At 36.7% G+C, this 22,011-nt stretch overlaps 1 protein-coding gene across 2 annotated transcripts in view; it reads left to right on the plus strand.

Annotated features, from left to right (window-relative positions):
* gfra4b (GDNF family receptor alpha 4b) overlaps positions 1 to 22,011 on the plus strand; it is a 117,672-nt gene that overhangs the window by 22,963 nt on the left and 72,698 nt on the right. The window contains exon 1 of one of the 2 annotated variants that reach the window (XM_039648412.2): positions 17,359 to 17,748. The exons of the other annotated variant lie outside the window; for it this stretch is intronic. Within the exon in view, the coding sequence (XP_039504346.2) occupies positions 17,706 to 17,748 (43 nt within the window). The 5' untranslated portion in view covers positions 17,359 to 17,705. Of the gene's footprint in view, positions 1 to 17,358; positions 17,749 to 22,011 lie in introns of those variants that run through there. 2 annotated transcript variants of the gene reach the window in all.

The raw sequence follows: 22,011 nt of genomic DNA on the forward strand, positions 1-22,011 counted from the left end.
GGTGGCGGCACGGGTGCGAGGGCCTTTTTCATCACTGGTTGCAGCTTTAATTATTATTATTATTATTATTATTATTATTTGTTTAACCTTTATTTTACCAGGTTTGCCAATTGAGAACAAATTTTCATTTATAATGGCGACCTGGCCAAGAATATGTGTGCGAAAAATGTGCAAGACAACACAGAGTTACATAATAAGTACACAAAATACAGGAGTGCAAATTACACACAAAAAAAACACACAATAAGAGGATACGGTATATGTGGTTCCGTTGAGCAGCGTACATAAAACATTAGTGAATATGAAGAGTTCAGATGCATTTTAAATTTTATTCTTGAATGCTAATTTTTATCAAGCTTGTATATTTAAGTTAAGTAATTTCTCTTAAATTGCAGTGAGGATTACCTATTAATTGTCATTTAAGTGAAATTACTTAACTTAAATATACAATCTTGATAAAAATTATCATTCTAGAAGAAAATTTCTAATGGCACTTAAATGTTTTTGCATCTGAACTTTTCATATATATAATTTTACTGGATATACAAGGATTAAAGTGTGTCTGGATGTAGATCATTGGATGCATTGATTGTATAACTGTAATTATGGGAAAGAGCATTTGAGAAATATCTGGGCAACGAGAGTAAATACAAGAAAATCAGCAGATATACCAATAGTGTAGGTGAAAGATGTCCACTGTGCAATGCAGGACCTTTAAAGAGAGAAGTTAAAGATAGCAAGCAGGTACATAGATCGGACAGGTGTTCAGAAAGGAGTAGTTTAAAGTCAACTGGTGATATGAATGTTTCAAGTTTTAGGGGTTTTTTTTGTAGTTCATTCCAGTCGTTGGCAGCTGCAAACTGGAAGGATTGGCGGCCAAATGTTGTGCAGGCTTTCGGAATGCCTAAGGCTATATTCCTACTAGATTGTAAACTACAAGTGCAGAGCAAAGGTAATTAGACAGCTTAAGTACATGTGAGACTTGGAAATAAGCTGGTACCAATGAGTTAAGCGCCGAGTAGTAAATGACGGCCAACCGACTAATGCATAAAGCTTGCAGTGGTGGGTGTTGTAAGGGGCATTTGTAACAACACGTATGACGCTATGGTAGATCACGTCTAGTTTTCTCAGCAGAAGTTTTGAGGCAGTTCTATAAATGACATCGCCAAAGTCGAACATTGGAATGATAGTCATTTTCGCCAAAGCTAGTTTGGTAGCATGAGTGAAGAAGGTCCTATTGTGGAAGAGGAAGCCGATTCTAGATTTATTTTTAGATCTTAGTTTGTTGATGTGTGGCTGGAAGGAGAGAGAGCTGTTTAACAAGACACCTAGATTTTATGTTTCAACATATTCTAGCTCAGACCCATCCAGCGTGGTGATCCTTGGTAGACAGGCAGGTGTTGGCAGTGATCGATTGAAAAGCATAAAATGTTAAAATACTTACTTTAACAAATGTTTTTTTTTTTACCTTAAAATATAGTCTACCAATAACAAGCACAATATATATATATATATATATATATATACACAAGTATTGACCATGTTCCTAAAACATGGTCAATACGCGTATTTATAGCACTGTTTACAACACTAAAGTAATGCAATAAACATCAACTAAATGACATAAAAGGTAACACAAAACATACATTACTGATAACAAAACTAAGAAGAAACTAAATATATTTTTTTTACTGTAAATTATATGGTATTTCATAGTTTTTACTTGTAAAAACCCGTCATTTGACTGTGTATTACATATTTTACAGCTACCATATTACAGTATAGTATGGTAAGGTAACTTACAGTTAGCCAATTAACTGTATTACATATTTTACAGTTACTATATTACAGTATAGTACAGTATGTTAAGGTAACTTACAGTTAGCCAATTAACTGTATTGCATATTTTACAGTTACCATATTACAGTATAGTATGGTAATTTACAGTTAGCCAATTAACTGTAGCATTTGTACAGTATCTTGAAGAAAGGTATCTTTTTTCTTTTTTTATGGTGTACAGTTTCATTATTCCCTTAAGTATATCTCCCCACAGCTTGAAAAGGAATAAAGTTATGCAGGTTTAGAACAACATGAGGTTGAATAAAAGATGGTCACCTGGTAAACTATCCCTTAAAAGAATCAGTCCTTCAATGTAACATTTTCTCTATCTCTATATGGATGGGTAGATGGGGTCAAAACCTGCCAGATTCAGGGACCAGATGTGAATCTCCAATCCATTCCCATCTGCGGGAGTTCTGGCGGTCATGTTTTACAGGGAAATAATACGATTTTGTAAGCCTCGTACAGCTATGCTGCTTTGAAAAGCTGGACAAACAGTTCTCAAATGACTTAGCCGAATCAAATGGCCCTCTGTGGTTTAAATGATCCACCCCTGAAATGTTTAACAGTAGAATGGAGAAACTGGTTTTCCATCTTTTGGAAGGATTCTGAGTCCATTATCTTTACTACTGTATGAATACTTGGCATAATAGATCAAAGCAACTCTTACCACATCAGACACTTGACCACATGTCATCGACACATAGAAGTTGATCTCATAAAAAACACAATTATTTATGAAATATTGTGAGTCAATAAACCCGTTCTTAAAAGTTGTAAGGCTCAAGTTCAAACAGCTTTGCATTACAGAAATAAATTACGTTTAAAAAAACAACAACATTGCAATAGTTGTTTATTTGTGTACTTGTTTTGGTTTTGTTTCATGTTCTTGTTTCATGTCTGTCATGTGATCCCCTCTTCTAGTCATGTGATCCTGCCATGTGTTCCCTTGTCTTATGTGTCTATGTTCTTATTGGCTCATTGTATCATTGTGCACAGGTGTCCCTTGTCTTGTCATTAGTCCTTGTAAAATTTAAGCCCACATGTTTACCTTTTTACTTTGTCATGGTTTGTTTCCCTGTAACCCCATGCCCATACTGTTTTTGGATATAAAATAAATTGCATTTGGCTTCTGCAACACATTTTATAACACTTTCAAAAACATAAAAATAAATCGTATAAAACCAATTTTTTTTTTCACTGTAGTGCAATCAGAAACTGCATGACGCATGCAATTCTAAACTAATGTATACACTAATGTATAACTTATTATATAATTCACGATATTACATTTTAGTTGAATTGTAGTTAATTTGGCTTTTTAACAATTGCATTGCACCTCAGAAACGGCAATTTAATGCATTTAAGTATTCACAAACTGCATGGCTTGAGGACTTTTTTATATTTAGATTATTTATAGGTGTGAACTGGACATTATCCTGTCCATTATGCTTCTTTTTCAGGATAATTTACTTTCATTATTCCATTGAGAGGAAATAATTAGATTATGAAAGATATTAAAGGTGAAAGGTGTCTGGTAACTCGGAGTGTCATCGGATCCATTTTCTTCCACTAGTTTTGTGATCTGGCAGTGATAAGCCATGCTTTACACTCAATTTCCAACCAAAAAAAATAAATAAATAAATAAATAAAACCAAACATTTGAAGCCGGAGTTTTGACGGATGGACTCACACCTTTGATTTCATTTAACTTTCATCATCCATTTATTTTAGTATAACAGAAGACTGGAAAAGAGTTTCATTCATAGAAACAGTATCCAAGCTGCTCAGGACAAATACGAGAGTCACAGTTGTCAATCCCAAAGAAGTGGTGCAGTTCTAGAGACTTTTAACAGTTAGGCTACTTATTGACGAGGTGCAGGACAGACACCACAAGCAAATGCTCCTCATTATTTATAATGTCTCATAGCCAAGCCAACAGTGTGAATAGTTTAACAATGAGGCTTCTGCAGGGCACGGCGGTACAAACTCAACACGCACACACACACCAACACCCTCCATCCAGATGCCTCTGTCTTTTTAGATATTGACTCACCTGCACACACTGCCGTTCTTGATTTTTTTTTTTTTAAATCTACTTGCTCTTGCAAACCAAAACACCATTAACAAATTTTGCGGACAGTGCTTATTCCTCCTGCTTAAGAGGTTTCACTTAAACTCACATCCGTTCATGGCTGCCCATCTATCTCCGTAGACACACAGACATTTTAATGGCTGCCTTGATATTTAATGGGTCCGGTCACGGAAAACTAAATATACGCATTTGGAATGATAAAACACATATTGGAGTGCAAAAGCAGCATGTAAAATGTTGAGAATAATGCATAATTTAGCCACGATGCCCTCCCTGGCTTCAAGGTAAAGTAAAATCCCTGTGGTGTGTATCCATGAAGATGTCCATGCACGTTTTGCTAAATTTTTGATGATAAACTGCCAAAAAAAAGCAAGTAGTCAATTCATGTAGTGAATGTTTTACACACAGAGGGTTTGAGAAGCTAACAAAATGACCGTTTGCTCACACTCCAGGATGGCAGACTCATTATAAAATGCAAATGTTATCTTCTTTCTTAAACCAACATCAGTGGAAAGCATTTTGTCAGTTATCAAGTCTATTAAAAATGGTAAGCGTAAAGGTAAAAAAAAAAAGACTCTGAAATGTCTTCAAGCAATAGAATAAGACTACAAAGCCCAACTGAGCACACAGCGGTCATGCCAATATTTATTGTGATTTGAATACTAGCGGATTGGATTTTGCTATTTCAATTACCTCGCAAAGAAAACAGATTGTTTCTGTATTATTGTTCCAGTGTTTATTTTGCACCCTAGGCTTTATTCCCAACCTCCTGGACCTTTTGCCCTGCAAACTGGTTTCCCCTAATTTGTGTAATTAAGTGCACTGGTAAAAACCCCGCAACTACCCGTCACAGCTGTGAACCATGTCAGGTCGGGTCAGTCGCTCCACAGCGACCGATCCACTGAGATGTCCTGCGGTCAGTCCTGTTTCAGGAAACAGCGCCTCATGAGACTGCCTCTAGCAGGTCCTTCCCCGCTGTTTTCCCACACGCTGCTGAAACACATCTGATAACTTATGGACTTTAAAATCCTTGGCTGTTGACTCAGGTGCCATCTGATTATTTTTGGCCACCAGGGGTTTTGGTGAGATCAGTGATAAATGTTAGAAAGCAACCTTTTCACCCCCTGTAAAGAGCCAAAGAGACAGCGAGAGCCCCGCTATAAAACCAAACTATTTTATGAATCTAGCACCCGACACAGGGATGGGAATCCGATCCGTGGGACGTGACTAATCTTTCATTAAAGGGGTGATAATGGGTGAAACTTTAGCAGCTATAAGAGGAAAAAGGGCAGCTTTAGAGGCTCCTCAAGGCATCTATATATATAGGAGACACTGGCGCTAATAGTCACACTTTTTACTCCGGTGAAATATTTCTCAGGGTAGGCTTGTTTTTATATAGACACTTACTTTCTTTATAGACACATGCCTTGAAGTCTTGGCTATGAAAAAGCTTTCAACATTTTCACTGTTAGCACTGGGGAAATATCTGCTGCTGTTTGTTGAACACATTTTGAATGGGGCATATTGTCACACTATGCGATTGGTTTCCAACAATTATAGGATTTCCAGCTAATGTTAAACTGTAAACAAATGAAAAAAAAAACAGCAAAAGTCTAAAATGCAACACATCAAACCATGATTTTGAACAACAAATGTTGTAATTAATAAATTGCGTTGAAACAGTGGTGTAGGGTTTACTTTAAAACAATGTAGTTTATGTTTTATTTACTTTGAAAAAGAATTTCTCGATGGTATATTGAGAAAACAAAACATAAAAAATGAATTGCTTACTGTTGTATTTGCTTCCCACCAAAATAATGTCACTTCCTGTATGATGTAATTTAATTTGTCTTTTGTTGGTTAAAGGAAATGTACAGACTAACACGGTACAATTATTACAAATTAAAATAATGTTCCCAAATCAAACATGTATGAAAATTGCTAATGCTATTATTGCAGCATCTGAAGACAACATCGACTCAAAACAGTGGTGAAAATTATATCAAAAAATAATAAAATTTGGGTTTAATGTTACATCCAATATATAAAAATTAATACATGATAAATGTCGTGAAAATGTGCAGTATATGTAAGCAGTATGACCTGTGTGTGTTTGTTTGTTTGTAAACGCATACAGTATTTGTGATTATGTGGGTCTGAAAGGGAGACTAACGACATACAGGACCAATACATTATAACCTATTCTGCCATTGTGGGTATGACTTGAGCCATCTGTTGTGGTTGAAAGTGAGAGGTCGATTACGTATGCGGCAATCCCAGCTTGGAATCTCTTGGAATTGAAACAATCCTTGCTTGTGGCAGGTGTTTAATGCCCTCCTTCTAACACATCTCAGCCAAAGTAGAGGCTGAAGGGAAACATTGTTCCATTTTTGACCATAAAGGCACTTTAATAAGCTCAGTGATGGTGCTGCATGCTACGCGTTAAAAATAAATGAAAACAATTGTTTGAAAAAGAATAAAATAGACAGCAAAGGATTCAAGAAGTGCATACTGATTATTCCAGCACATTCTCATCCTTTGGCGTCATATAGGTGACGCAATATGACATTTTGTCGAAATACTACGCACATGGCACCCTTTAGCTTCAATATAACACCCACTGTTGTGGGTAGGTTTAGGTCTCATATGGCTGGGTTTCAGTTAACACAGTCTCATCCCAAAAAGTCCTATAACTGACGTCTTGGGACGTTTTTTGACCATACGTCAATATCCGCCTTTTTAGGGCCCCCTTAAACGTCGGTAGATGGCGATCCCGGGCCGTCATACAACTGACGCTTTACCTTTAACGTCAGTTAGGTGACGGGTTAGGTTTAGGGTTAAGTTTAGTCTGGGGTAGAGTTAGGATCCCATAACCTCATCTACCGACGTTTAAGGGGGCCCTAAAAAGGCGAATATTGACGTATGATCAAAAGACGTCCCAAAACGTCAGTTATATGACGTATTGAGATGAGACCGGGTTGTTTCATTCACGTGATTATGATGACGTGCGGAATTCAGATGGAGGGCAGGGAGTGAAGAGCGCAATGGACGAGATGGAGGAAAGTACGCACTGTACTACTTTACACGAGAAAGAAATAAACAAAAAATCAAACATATGTTAGACGTGATCCTTACGTTATGAAGAGGAGCGATTTTTCAACTGAATTGAAAGATTTTCCTGCCATCGAGTCGGTAGATACCAGCAACTACCTCATCTTGCAGACATACTTTGACTTTACAAAGTTCGGAAACATTACACGTTAAACATAGCCACTTAAGTTGTATTAACTCACCTTTGACGAAGTGTTCACTGACGTTACACACACACGCGCATTTTCCCATTCGGTTCCTCCCGACCGCAGACATAGGTTTGCAAGCCGTTTTTCCAGAGTTTTCCGATCAATTTCTTGCATTCCCCCCCTTATGAACAACAACTTTTGGTACACTATTAAAACTCCTCGTGGTTTGATCGATTCAAGTAACTATAAATGACTCAAAACACAGGCATTTTGAGTTTGTAGCAGTGCTTTCTAAATATAGCAAATCACTTCCTGCCGTCCATTTCTATTTCGCGCCATGGCAACGCAGTGACGTTATGTCATATGAAAACAAGCTATTGACGATAAAGGATGCCAATTGGCTATATGACGTATATGTGCGTAGTATTTCGACGAAATGTCATATGGCATCACCTATATGACGCCAAAGGATGAGAACGGGCTCATTGTGCTCGATATATACATCTCAAACAATCAGTGGCTTCTTTGAGTTTTGATGAAAATGTGCTTTGAGGGAGCAGCCCCAGTGTGTCTGTAAATGATGCAGTGTAACGACATCACTGTCAGGGGGCAGGAAGAATAGCCTATGAGCCCTTCAAGTGGAGTCGTCGGAAAAAATTGTAATTACAAGTTCTGAGCACATGAATGACTGAACAAAGTTTGAAAGTTATATTTACGAGTGGAAAGCTTAGAAATCTAGATGATACATGAGTCGATTTGAAAACACTAATCTTAAAGAACAAGTTTGGTATTTTACTGTTTTAAGGTTTTACTGTTCGGTATGTTACTGTATTTTACTGCCCTGTTTTAAAATCGTTTCTGATGAAACACAATGGTTAAGATTGTTTTGCTGTCCCAAGAATTTTCAGTTTCTACAATGGTAGCATAGGTGCACAGGGACAATCCTTTATACAACGCATTAAACTTTAGTTTACAAAGACGTGAAACTCACTGAGTGGTCTGGGGTGTTCACTGATATGCTCACACAAAAATCGCTGCAAAAGATGCTTTCCAACAGTTTTTTTTTTGTAGTTTTTGTCCAACTCCATTGACTTGTATTGAATGTTCTGTGATGTCTGTTATTACTCCGCTGCCGGAAACGGAAATGGGGTTGTTTGTATTCTTTCTGTAGTGTTATGCAGTCGCAGTATCGTAGGCTACACTATACAAGTGGTTTGCTTGCAATTGGCAAAGGTGCATTATCGCCACCAACTGGGCTGGAGTGTCTATTATTCAACCTCTCAACGGAAGAATGTCCGGCTGTGAGGCGTTCGGAAAAATAGGTCTACAGTTTTACAACGAATGGTAAAACACCTGTTGGAAAGCATCTTTTGCAGCGGTTTTTGTGTGAATCACAATACTTTAATCACAATAAAAATGGTTTTGTTTTGTTGTTTAGGCTACTTCTGTTATGTGTTTCCGACTTGAATGTGTGACAAATCTTAATATCACGTCATTTCACTCGCTATCTTTGAAACACCATTTCAGTCGTGCAAAAATGGGGAAACATACAGTACATTTCTCCAAAGCTGTTGACCAAAGCTTACGATTAAATTTCATATTCAGTCGCAGTGTTGTTTCTTATGCTCAAATAGCATTAAAAAAAGCATATTATTGTATAGAAGGTGTGAATTATTCCGATTGGGTGTTTGATGTCTTGCTCAAACGCACCTTAGTCGAACCTGCTGCCTTCAGGTTACAAGTCTCTCTAACCATTAGGCAAAAACTCCCCTTCTTTAAGTTAGCATGTTGCTAAGCTAACATCATGATACTTTAATAGACCTTTCTCACAACTTCCGTATTTGGGACCGGAAATACGCAATTGTCGTGGTAATCTTCTTCCGCTCCATATTCATAACAGATAGCGCCGCAGGCAACTAGTGAGAGTTGTTGCGTACAGATCTTTTTTGTTATTCCCAAAAGCAGCCATACCTGTCGTTTTCATTCCTTCCCTCGTCAGTTCCCTGTCGATGAAGTTCGACGGAAATGGATTCAGGCAATCTGGCGGGATGTTATTGATCCTGTGATCTTCTGTACTTCTCTCATGTCAGCATTCACTAAGCCGTCATTGTTTATGTTTATTTTTTATGTTTTATGATTTGTGTATTTTGAAGTAACGTTAGTTCATGCTCAACTTTATTAAGATATTTGTATCCAGCGGAATAAGCACATAAAAATATACACCACACTATAAAACAAGATAAGAACACACAACAGTGGGCTACATATAAATTTAAAATATTAATATATACCATTCTGAGTATTTAACAATCTGAGTGTACAAGGGATAAATTAATATTTGTATAAATTGTTCTTCATCTTTGATCGTTCTATACCAACAGCAGTGCAAAAAATTCATTACCCCTAGAGGATAACTGTTGAATAAAACTGACAGACTTCTTTCTGGTATTCACATCAAAATGCAGTTTATTGATAATACTCCCTAAATATTAATAACTTTCCACACATTCCACCTTCTTACCTTTAATGAACGTATATTGGGAAGAATGAGCTTCAGTTCTGATAATATCATATCTTTGGTCTTAGATACATCAGCTGCAGACAAGCATCACCACAGCATTTTACAAAGTCATCAACAACTGGACCATGACAAGTTTACATTTTTTTGAAGTTTTGAAGACTCTCTGATCAATTTTCTCCTCCCAGAGTAGGTTTTTCTGATGTGTCGACAGTTGACGGGAACTCCGTTTCCACAACGATTACGTATTTACGTTTTTTGTGAAAAAGGTCTATAAGCTTAAATAGACACAACACAGACATATGGAGTAAAATAATAGATTTCATTACACTTTTCCCCTCAAAAAAGGTCAAAATTACATTTAGAATTGACTCCAATGACACTGCCAGTTTTGGTATAACACATTGTTGTATTACTACAGCTGGTATCTTGTTCTGTAAAGTAGAGTAGACGTAATGAGAGTAGTTGGCATTATGTAATTCTCATATTAGTCCAGGCTCAATCTTCTTTCACACCTGGCTATGTAGAACAGGAGGTCTGCGCTACCTTCACAGAGATGTAGAGGATTAATTATCTATCACAAAGCAGAAAGCTCTGAGCAGACGGAGTGTCTCTTAGGAGTGTCTGTGATGCTCAGAGCAGCGCTCATCTGTTTATTCTTTATTTTGCGGCACCCTATGTGGTCGGCCACGGGTCAGGGAAGTCAGAACTCTAGGAAGAAAGAGACAGACCACACAGAGGTAAATGATCTTCACCGCACTAAAAAAACAGACCCATCAAAAGAGCCTTGCAGATTTGTGCTTTCAGAGCATTTAAACCAATTCGAGTAGAGTGAGGTCAGCTGTGTCGTTTTTTATACAAAAAATATTTAATAATTCTCTATCCCTTTCCAAAGTTTTGCAGCACATTATGTTAATTCTTTTATTTCATTTTTAATCTCGATCCTTGATCAAAATAATTCCCTACAGCCATCAAGGTTGCAGGGAAATATGAAATGTTGCTCCTTTGTAATTTTCACCATTTTGTTGAGGCTCAGGGTTGTTTGCACGACACCATTTTCAACTTAAAAAGCGTATGCGTTTTGGCCGTTCATTTACATGACGGGAAGCCTGAATACACAAACCTTGGAAAATGGGATTCACAGTGCAAGTTTTTGAAAAAAATCATGTGACATTGAGTAATGGGCTGCGTCCGAAATCACATACTCTAATTGAGTAGGTGCTTATTTTAGTATTACTTCACAGCCGCTAAAAAAAACGATGTTCTACTGTATAGTACTGTGACTGTGTGAAGTTTGAACGCAATCAGGAAATTTACCATGTTATTATTGTTGTGTGACCTACCAGTGTCTATTGTGTTTCACTGGCATTCACAAATCCTTATCGTGGCCTCATGGAATAGTAAAGTGTCCATACGCACACTTCAGAATCTTGCCTGAAGTAGTAAGTCATACTCTTTACTGTGAATTCGGACATACTGCTTTTGTCACGTACTGTTTTAGCCTTCTATATAGCGGGGAAGTATGTGATTGTATTGGTCACACGACAAAAGTGGCGTGCAGTTTGTGACTCAGCTTATAAAATGCATACAAAAATATATACTCTCTTTTTTGTGTGCATTATACATTTTTAAATTAGAATTTGCTTTTAAATCAACAGAACTTAAAAAGTTTATATATTTAAACACACACACACACACACAGTATAAAAATGTAAAAACTGCCAACTTGTCAAGTCTGGTTTTCAGACCAACAATGCTTATGGTATTACATGCCACTGCGGTCTATATTAAAACATTTTTTCTACTGATTTTATTGCTTTTCTTCCCTTCAGAATATACACACAGGCAGTTATGCTTTTTTATGTTTATTACCTTGAAATCCACTTATAATTGATTCAAACTGTCAGTGCTTTCTTACGACATCTCTCTATCTTTTCAAAAAAGTCCACCCCGATGTCTACTATCACCCATGTCATGACACATCCAGATCCATTTCGATCCTGAAGGAGCTTCAATTTAAACAATAGAGCACACTCTCATTCCAGAGAGCTCACAGCTGCAGTCAGTCCTGTCATCAGCGCGTGTGAACCAACGGACTGCAATGAATGAGATGGATTGATTATGTGACCCCCTTCTGACCAGTGCTCAGTCATGTCTTTCTTCACCTTCTATATCATGGTTCCCCCAACAAGCATATATATTAGTCTGTCTATGTTTGTTTGTGTGTGTGAAAAAGTGTTTGAGTCTCTAACGCGGCGCAATGGTGTGAAAGTTGCGTCAATGCTGAAAATAGAAGAGGTTTGTTTAGCGGCAGGAGAAGTGGTAGGTTATGACTCTGTGGTGTCGGCTTCTAGAATGAATAATGCCATAGTGATGTTTATGAGCTCGGTGGATAAAGCCAATGAATTGGTGGAGCGTGGGTTAGTGATTAATGGTGTTTTTACAGCCGTGCTTCCGCTTTCAGTGCCGTCGAAAAGAGTAACGTTGTCGAATGTGCCCCCTTTCGTGAAAGATGAGTTCTTAGTAAACATGCTATCTCGCTATGGAAAATTGGTTTCACCAATCAAAAAAATTCCACTTGGAAATGTGAATCCACTCTTGAAGCATGTTGTTTCCTTTAGGAGATATGCATTTATGGTTCTAAAGGATAATGCTGAACTGGAAGTATCATTTAATTTTCGAATGGATGATTTTGATTACTTGATTTATGCAACAACGGATAAAATGAGATGTTTTGGATGTGGTAGAGTAGGACATTTGGTGCGTACATGCCCAGATAAAGGTGAAAATGATGGGTTGACCACAGGTGAAGAGGTTCGACCACAGACATCTGCAGAAGCGGTGGAGGGTTCCAAAGCTAGTGTGAGTGTTTCAAAGGTAGCAGAAAAAGAGTCAGACGTGGTTGGGGTTGTTGATGGGAGTGTGTCTGAGATTAAAGACTCTAGACTTTCTGTGTCTGAAGAACCAATGGAAGAAATGGCTGCAGCTGTAGAAGGTGAAATGCATGGTGATATAAAATCATCTGAAGTGGTTCCTGATGATTCTCTCACAGAAAAAGTAAATTCACAGTCTTTTAAAGTGCCTTTGAAAAGAAAAATGAGGGGTCATGGTAGCGTGAGTTTGGTGAAAAAAGCAGGTACAACGGAGATGTCAAATGGAGAGGAAGATGAAACTGATGAAGATTCATCTGGTTCAAGTAGTGTTTATTCTCAGTCGGATTATGGGTTTCGAGGTTATGATGTTCAAAATATTAAACAGTTTTTGAGAATTACAAAAAATAAGCGGAACGTAAATGCTGAAAATTATTTCCCGAATGCTCAGTTGTTTGTGGAAAGGTCACGTGCTTTAATGAGCGAGGGGTGTTTTACTGATAGAGAGGTGTACCGACTGAAGAAAATTGTGAGAAAAGTTAGCATGGAAGTAGGAAGCAATGATGGTGTTTAAAAAATCGGATTCCATGGTCCCTGTTGCGATGCTGGTATGGGGCTTTTTGTTGTGGTTTATATTACCAAGCATGAGTAACATCAATATTGCATCCCTGAATGTGAATGGTGCAAGGGATAGCAAAAAAAGAGCGGAGATTTTTGAGTTGGCTATACAAAAAAAGTTTGATGTTGTGTTACTTCAGGAGACCCATAGCGACTTAAAAAATGAAGTCAATTGGGCCATGGAATGGGATGGCCTTGCTGTTCTGAGTCATCATAATTCACTTAGCGCAGGAGTTGCTGTTCTTTTCTCAAAAAATTTCACCCCTGTTTCTTATGAAGTGGATGAGATTCTAAAAGGAAGAATTTTAAAAATTAGAGCTGTTGTTGAGGATAAAGTGTTTGTTTTGATGTGTGTATATGCTCCTACTGTAACTACAGATAGAATAGTTTTTTTAGATTCTTTATGTTTGGCTTTACAAGAGGTCTCAAATGATGATATTTTAATTCTTGGTGGTGATTTTAATTGTACTGAAAAAAATATTGATAGAAATCACATTGAACCTCACATGTTGTCACGTAAAAGGCTTATCCAACTCATTAACACACACGAACTTAGTGATGTATGGAGAACATTTCATCACAATTGTAGACAATATACATGGACTCATGTTCGAGATAATATTGTGTCTTTAGCAAGGTTGGACAGAATATATTGTTATAGTCATCAGAGTAATGTTTTTAGAAGTTGTAATATTTTTCCAGTTTCATTCTCTGATCACTGTATGGTTCATTGTGCTGTTTTCCTGAACTTTGTAAAACCACAGAGTGCATACTGGCACTTTAATAATGCTCTTCTAAACGATAAAGATTTTAAAGATATTTTAGAATTTTTTTGGAAGGATTTTAGAGACTCAAAGTCAACATTTAGCTCATTGCAACAATGGTGGGACTATGGAAAGGCCCAAATTAAACAGTTAAGTCAACAGTACACAAAAAATATTACTGCAAATTTAGATAGGTCCATGAAAGTGTTAGAAATGGAAATTGTACAGTTGCAAGAGCAATTAGAAACTAATGGACAATGGAATGTTATGAGGGATATTTCGGAGAAAAAATCTAAGTTGAATGATTTTTTGGAGACAAAAGCAAAAGGGGCTTTGATAAGGTCACGTTTTTTAAATGTTGACCAAATGGATGTACCATCTAAGTTCTTTTTTGGCCTGGAGAAGAAGAATGGTCAAAAACGTTTTTTTCATTCATTGAGATCCGACTCTGGGAGAATGTTGACTGATGTTAATGAAATACGCAAACGAATTGTTAGTTTTTATAAAGAGTTGTATAAATGTGAGTTAAAAGATGAACAAAACATAAGTAATTCTTTTTTTAAAGAACTACCCCAAGTTTCTATAGAGTCTAATGGGGATATTAGTGGAGAGCTACGTTTGGAAGAGCTGGAAAAAGCACTCCAGAGTATGGCACTGGGAAAGGCCCCAGGTATAGATGGGCTCACTGTCGAGTTTTTTAAAGCTTTCTGGTCCGTGGTGGGGGAAGATTTGCTCGAGGTTTTAAATGACAGTTTTACAAATGGTCATTTGCCTTTGAGCTGTCGTAGAGCTGTCCTTACCCTTCTACCAAAAAAAGGAGACCTCACAGAAATTAAATGTTGGAGACCAGTGTCAGTGTTGTGCAGTGACTATAAGATCCTCTCTAAAGCCCTTGCTAATAGACTTTCAGGGGTTCTAGAGCAAGTGATTCAGTCTGATCAATCATATTGTATCCCGGAGAGGTCTATTTTTGATAATATATCGTTCATACGCGATATTTTTGACTTGTCTAAAATGAAAGGTTTTGATGTTGGCCTAATCTCTTTAGATCAGGAGAAGGCCTTCGATAGGGTGGAACATCAATATCTTTTAAAAACTCTGGAGGCTTTTGGTTTTACTAAAGAGTTTGTGGGAAAAATTAAGATTTTATATAATGACATTGAAAGTATCCTTAAGGTTAACGGTGGCTTATGTGCTCCTTTTAAAGTGGAAAGAGGTGTAAGACAAGGCTGTCCTTTGTCAGGTATGTTGTACTCTATTGCAATAGAGCCTCTTTTATGCAAGATTAGAGAAAATATAAAAGGTGTAAGTTTACCTTTTTCAGGTAAAACTGTTTCACTATCAGCGTATGCTGACGATGTAGTGGTCTTAATTAGTGACCAAAAGGACATTGATACTGTGGTCAATATTTTAAATGATTTTAAAAAAATTTCTTCTGCTAAGGTAAATTGGGCCAAAAGTGAAGCGATTTTGGTTGGAAATTGGTCACAGGGCATACCGAAGCTCCCACACGACTTAAGTTGGTCTACGGGAGGGTTTAAATATCTGGGTGTATTCCTGGGCGATGCTTCTACTGTTAAAAAAAATTGGGATGATGCTTTTGAAAAAGTAAAAGGAAGATTGAATAAATGGAAGTGGTTGATTCCAAGGATGTCGTACAGGGGACGCACTCTAATTATTAACAACCTTGCAGCTTCTACTTTGTGGCACCGTTTAGCATGTGTGGACCCTCCTCTGAGTTTACTCTCTGAGATTCAGAAGGCTTTGGTTGATTTTTTCTGGGAAAGATTGCACTGGGTATCCCAAAGTGTACTTTTTTTATCCAAAGATGAAGGAGGGCAGGGTCTTATAAATGTGCAAAGTAGAGTTGCAGCTTTCCGAATGCGTTTCATACACAGACTTTTATATGGTTCATCCACTTCAAGTTGGAAGGTTGTTGCTTGTGAGATTTTGAAGGAAATGGGAGAGTTAGGTTTTGATAAATCTCTCTTTTTGATGCATCTCCCAAAGATGAATGTATTGAAGGCACCAATTTTTTATCAGAACATTTTTAAAGTCTGGGATTTGTTTGATGTGAAAAAAGTTCAAAAGTCAAGCTTGTTCTGGTTACTTCAAGAACCACTGATTTATGGAACCCGTTTTGAAAATGTGGTGAACAGTTCTAATTTTCCTGCAAACACTGGACAATTAATTAAAGCAGGAATTACAACATTGGGACATTTAGTAAATGTTGCAGGACCGGATTTGGACAATGTTGAGAAGACAGCAGAACAATTGGGAGTTAAATCTCTAAGGGTGGTTCATCAACTTTTATTGAAGTGGAGGTCAGTTCTTGAAGAAGAGGAGTTGAAAACCATCAAAGATTTTTGTGGAGGTGTAATAAGCCCAAAGGAGGATGACCCTTTCCATACTTTAAGACTGTCACCAAAAATGGATGAGTATGAATGTATTTTTTTGGAAAAGAAAGATGTTTTTTTCAGTGTTGATCTTTTTAATGCGAAAGATGTGTATAACAATTGTGTGAAAGTTTTTAACAGGAAAGTTTTATATAATAGGAGCGATACACCTTGGCGTAATGTCATTGGTCTTAGTAGAGATTTTAGACCGCAATGGAGAGCACTATATAAGCCACCGTTACCTAAGAGAGCGGGTGACATACAGTGGAGGCTATTACATGGAGTTATAGCTGTGAATGCTTTTATTTCTGTAATAAACCCAGAGATTAGTTCTGATTGTCCTTTTTGCTTGCAGAGAGAAACCGTTTTTCATGCTTTTATGTATTGTGATAGATTAAGACCTTTATTTATTGTTGTAGAGTCATTTTTTAAGGCTTTTAATGAAAAATTCTCTATGCAAATGTTTATATGTGGGTTTAAATATGTAAAGAGAAAGGCTTCTGTGTGTCAGTTGTTAAATTATGTGTTGGGCCAATCAAAAATGGCAATCTATGTGAGTAGGAAGAATAAGATTGAAAATAGTTCTGGACAAGATGTACTGGTGGTTTTTACAATCTGATTAAGTCCAGAATAATTACAGATTTCAATTTTTTCAAGGCTATGAATGATTTGTCATTGTTTGAAGTGAAATGGTGTTGTGGAGAGGTATTGTGTTCTGTGCATGAAGGGACACTAATTTTTGCTACCTGTTTACAGTAAAAGGAGTATTTTTATGGGTTTATGTATAAATAGCAGAGTAGAGTTTTTGTGTGTGTGTGTTTTATAAAATGAGACCGATGTAATGAAATAATGTTAAATTTTTAATTGTAATAAAATGTGTTTTCAAATTCTAAATTCTCTCTCTCTCTCTCTCGCTCTCTCTCTCTCTCTCTCTCTCTCTCTCTCTCTCTCTCTCTCTCTCTCTCTCTCTCTCTCTCTCTCTCTCTCTCTCTCTCTCTCTCTTTCTGCTCAGAGTTTGATCTTCAGTCAATGAAATCTGACTCTTCATTCACTCGTGTTGTAACCCTCGGAGGAAACAAATGTCAATAAGAGATTATGGAGCAGATGGAGAACTTCCATTAGCGCTTTAATATTATTTCAAGCTTTATTCTGACGTCCTGATTGACAGTTTGGCACTTGGCGATATTGCGCGCGTGGCTTGCGTGTAGTCTACAGACGTTAGGCTCTCATGTTTGACTGTTTTACGTGTCTTTAACGTGTTGAATTGATATGAAAACAGGACGGCTTTCCTCTGTCGGCAACCTCAGAATATAAAAGAGACAGATTCGCGACATTTCGAGCCACTTCTCTTCATATACGTGCAGAAATGGGTCTTATGGGAATCTACCTGCTTCATCTCAGCTTTGCCGGTAGGTGATGTGCTGCACGCGCGTTTTATTTTCTGTACTTACCAACATCAGAAAAGCTGATACAATGCTGAGAGTTTATTTTTTAATTTATTTTTATTGGCTGTTCATTGTGCACTATCTTTTAGCACAGTTTCGTTTGATTAATGAGAATTAATTCTGAATAAATATAAGCACGATAACCTGCATGCTTTCTTCTCATTTGGATTTATGAATACATTATGTCTTATTAGTCAGCTAATGAAGTGTTTGCTCAAGTGTGAAAGGTTACTGCTTCTTGGCATTTGTCCTAACAGTCAAACATTACTCATAATAATGTGATTTATAAATGGGCTGTGTTTTAATAACCCACTAAAACTAAGTTTCAATTGCTGCCTATAGTAAAATCAAAGAGGTGGCAAAGTCACAACCTGTAGACGTCTAATAAGATCATTGCACTTTTTAGACCACTTTGAATTTAAGGAAATAAGTAGTTGTGTGAAGTTAAAAATGACGAGAACAAAGATATTATTAGCCTATGTTATCATAAAATGACAATGAATGCATGTAACACTTAAGAGAGTACAGTCAATAGAAGATTGACATGTAAACTCTGTTCCTTTATAAAGGATGCAATGTGTTGTCAGGAACCTCAAATTTGTAGCCTCAGTTGATTGAATAGCTTGTGTGTTTTAGCAGATTGGATTTGTGCACAGAATGTCTCTTTGTTGCTGTTAATATAATTAGATTTCAGGTATACTGTCTTTTATGGATGTGTGTGTCTGTGCGTGTGTTTGATATGAATGAGAGGATATGTGCATTATAACAAGTGCATTTGCATGTTTTGAAAAACTGATTCACAGATGAAAGGTTTGAAAAATGAATTCACAGATGAAACCACATGAAACGCGGCCGTTCCTTTGAAACAATTGTATTGTCCATTAATATGGCAGTGTGAAAATTTATTTATTTATTTATTTATTTTCTGGCTGGACTGGATTGATGATCATTGGCTGATTATATTATAGATTTGAACACTGATTTAAGAGTTCAGAGCATATGGCATTTAATAATTGGTTTTACATCTTTTTTTTCTATTAGCTATTTTATTTTATGATAAATTATTCAATATCCCTCTGTCATTCCAAAGTCTATACAGTAAAACATGCCAAGCTGTTGTTAAATCCCTTGCATCAAGCAGTTAAGTGACTGATCACTTAAGTTCCTAATAAATATCAAGAAATATTGTTGAAATCATCCCAATTAAAAACAATCTAATTCTGTAGAAGCAGATTTATATATAAAACACTCTTGACTTGTTTTAAAGAAGCATTCATGACTTTCATGCTTATTTCCATTTTTAAACATAAAGTATGTTTGCAAATTGTTTAATTCGCAAAATGTAATTAAACTAAATGAATTAATTATAAATAAATTTGTAAAATGACCCTATGATGGGTTCATATATGAAGTGCCTGATGTAAATCTTTTACGTTTCTAAATATATTTTTTTCTTTAAAGAGTGATACATTCATATGCAGCCAATTGGTTCTGAAAGTATTCCTATTCATTTTCACTGCATTTCAAGTCATTGTTCACAAAAAAATCTAAACCTTGAGCCAACCCAACCAGCTCTGAATCACATTATAAAATATGATTTGAAACCTAAAAGTATTTAAATATCAGGAAAAAAGACAATACTGTATATGTGACATATTTTACTGTTCATCATTATGAATGATAATTGAATTTATATAGTGCTTTTCTCGGCACTCAAAGCGCTTTACATATGGAAGGGGGGAATCTCCTCAACCACCACCAATGTGCAGCACCACCCGGATGATGTGACGGCAGCCATATTGCGCCAGAACGCCCAAAACACACCAGCTTACTGGTGGAGAGGAGACAGACTGATGAAGCTGTTTAGTATATATGGGGATGATTAGGAGGCCATGATGGACAGAGGCCACTGGGCAAATTTGGCCAGGATGCTGGGGTTACACCCCTACTCTTTCGAAAGACATCCTTGGATTTTTAATGACCAGAGAGTCAGGACCTCGGTTTAACATCTCATCAGAAGGACGGTGCTCTTTGACTGTATAGTGTCCCCATCACTACACTGGGGCTTTAGGACCAGCACAGACCACAGGGTGAGCGCCCCCTGCTGGACTCACTAACGCCTTTTCAGTATTGAGCAGTATTGTGGTTTTCCCAGGAGTCTCCCATCGAGATAATGACCAGACTCAACCCTGCTTAGCTTCTTGGGCAACTTCTTGGGCGTCTTGGGTGATATGGCTGCTGATACAACTTACAAAAACAATAGTAATTTATTATTCACTATTCATTATTATTTTTAGTAATATTGCAAAAAACTACCATATAGACACATTTATGCATTTGGCAGATGCAATGTTATCAGTTCTTGCTTTCCCTGGGAATCAAACCCATGACCTTGGTGCTCTACTGTTTGAGGATATATATATATATATATATAATTTATATCATGATAATAAAAAAAAAAATTATATCATGAAACGTGATCACAAACCATTTTACTTTATTGTAATGTGACATGCCAAAATGCAATTCAATATTCAAGGAAATTTTCCTGGATTTATCAAAAAAGGGAATTTTTACCTCACAAAGCCAACTGTTACGCTCTATTAGTCCAGCATCCATCCTCCGTCCAAAGTTCTTTTTTATTTTCCGAAGTTCCATTGAGTCAAGTGCCGAATCTGATTCCCCATTTTAAACATCAATCAAGACCTGTCTACCTTTCTCAAATCCTACATATACATTATGTGAACATGTGAATAGAGGACTTAGCTCCAGTTCCGTAGGTAATTTCACTGTCACTCAAGGGAAGTGAAAGGCAGGCAGTTTGTCAGCGATTAGCCAAGGTGAAGATCGATTCATGCTCAGAGAGCTTGTAAATTAGGAACTCTATCAATGTCCATTAGCTCAGGCCATGACTGACATATGCTAATTCTGACCTTGTTGTTAACAGAATAATGCCATTATCAGCATTGACATGGACCAAGACCTGCAATTGATCATTTGTGGTTCAGGTTTTCAGAGCTTCATAGCTTAGGCTTACTGAAATATACAGTATAAAGCCATAATCAAACTGTAGGATTGTAGCCGACAGCTTAAAGTTCAGCCATTCTCCACCAGCCGACTGTTTCTCACTGTTATGCTCAGCAGTGCCTCTCTCGCTGTCTGACACCACATGCATAATCTGCACTCACACAAAAATATGATTCTTAATAAAATGGCTTTTTTAAACTTTTAGGCTTAAAGAAGTTGTTCACTTTAAAAAAAAAAAAAAAAAACTTTTGCTGATAATTTACTTGATAATTTAATTGTCCATGTCATTCTTTCTTCAGTCAAAAAGAAATTAAGGTTTTTGATGAAAACATTCCAGCATTTTTCTCCGTATAATGGACTTCAATGGGAACCAAACAGTTCGAGGTCCAAAAGACAGTTTCAGTGCAATCTTTTCCCGAGTCAGGTCGTTCATTTCGTTCGTTGAATGAACCAAATGTCACGAAAAATAATTTGTTCATTTTGATGAACGAGTTCGAACAGGAGAGTCATTATTCTCACAGAACAGAGCAAGACGACCATTTGAGCTTATAAAACTTAAACGTTGTTTTTTTTTTTTTTTAAATGACCGATGTGTTTCGCTTGATAAGACTCTTATTCATCGTTTGGAATCGTTTAAAGCCCTTTGAACAGTTTGCGGTTTGCACTGAAACTGTCTTTTGGACCTTGAACCGTTTGGTAAGTCCATTATATGGAGAAAATCCTGGAATGTTTTCATCAAAAGCCGTAATTTCTTTTCGACTGATGAAAGAATGACATGGATATCTTGGCTGACATGGGGGTGAGTAAATTATCAGCAAACGTTTTTTTTTTTTTTTTTAAAGAACTATTCCTTTAATTAAACAATGCCTAGAGGAACCATTTCAGGGTCCCTAAAGAATCAGTGAACAGTTCTTAAAAGATACATTTCTCTTACTGTTAAATAACCTTTTAATGATTGAAATACCTCCTATAAAGACCTTTTGTGCAAGGGAAAGATTCTATAGATTTTTTAAGGTTCTTCATAGATGCCAATAAAGAACAAATACTAATAAAGCCAAAATACCAATAAAGCCAAAATATTAAACTTATATATCATCCAAACAATATGCTATTGGCAAGTGTATCATTTATTTTTAAGTTTAAACCATATTGATTAGTGGATTCTAAAAGCACATCCTATCACTTAACTAACCACATTTG

The sequence above is a fragment of the Pimephales promelas genome, chromosome 9 (genome assembly GCF_988280905.1).
Source record: "Pimephales promelas chromosome 9, fPimPro1.hap1.1, whole genome shotgun sequence".
In the NCBI taxonomy this organism is placed as follows: Eukaryota; Metazoa; Chordata; class Actinopteri; order Cypriniformes; family Leuciscidae; genus Pimephales; species Pimephales promelas.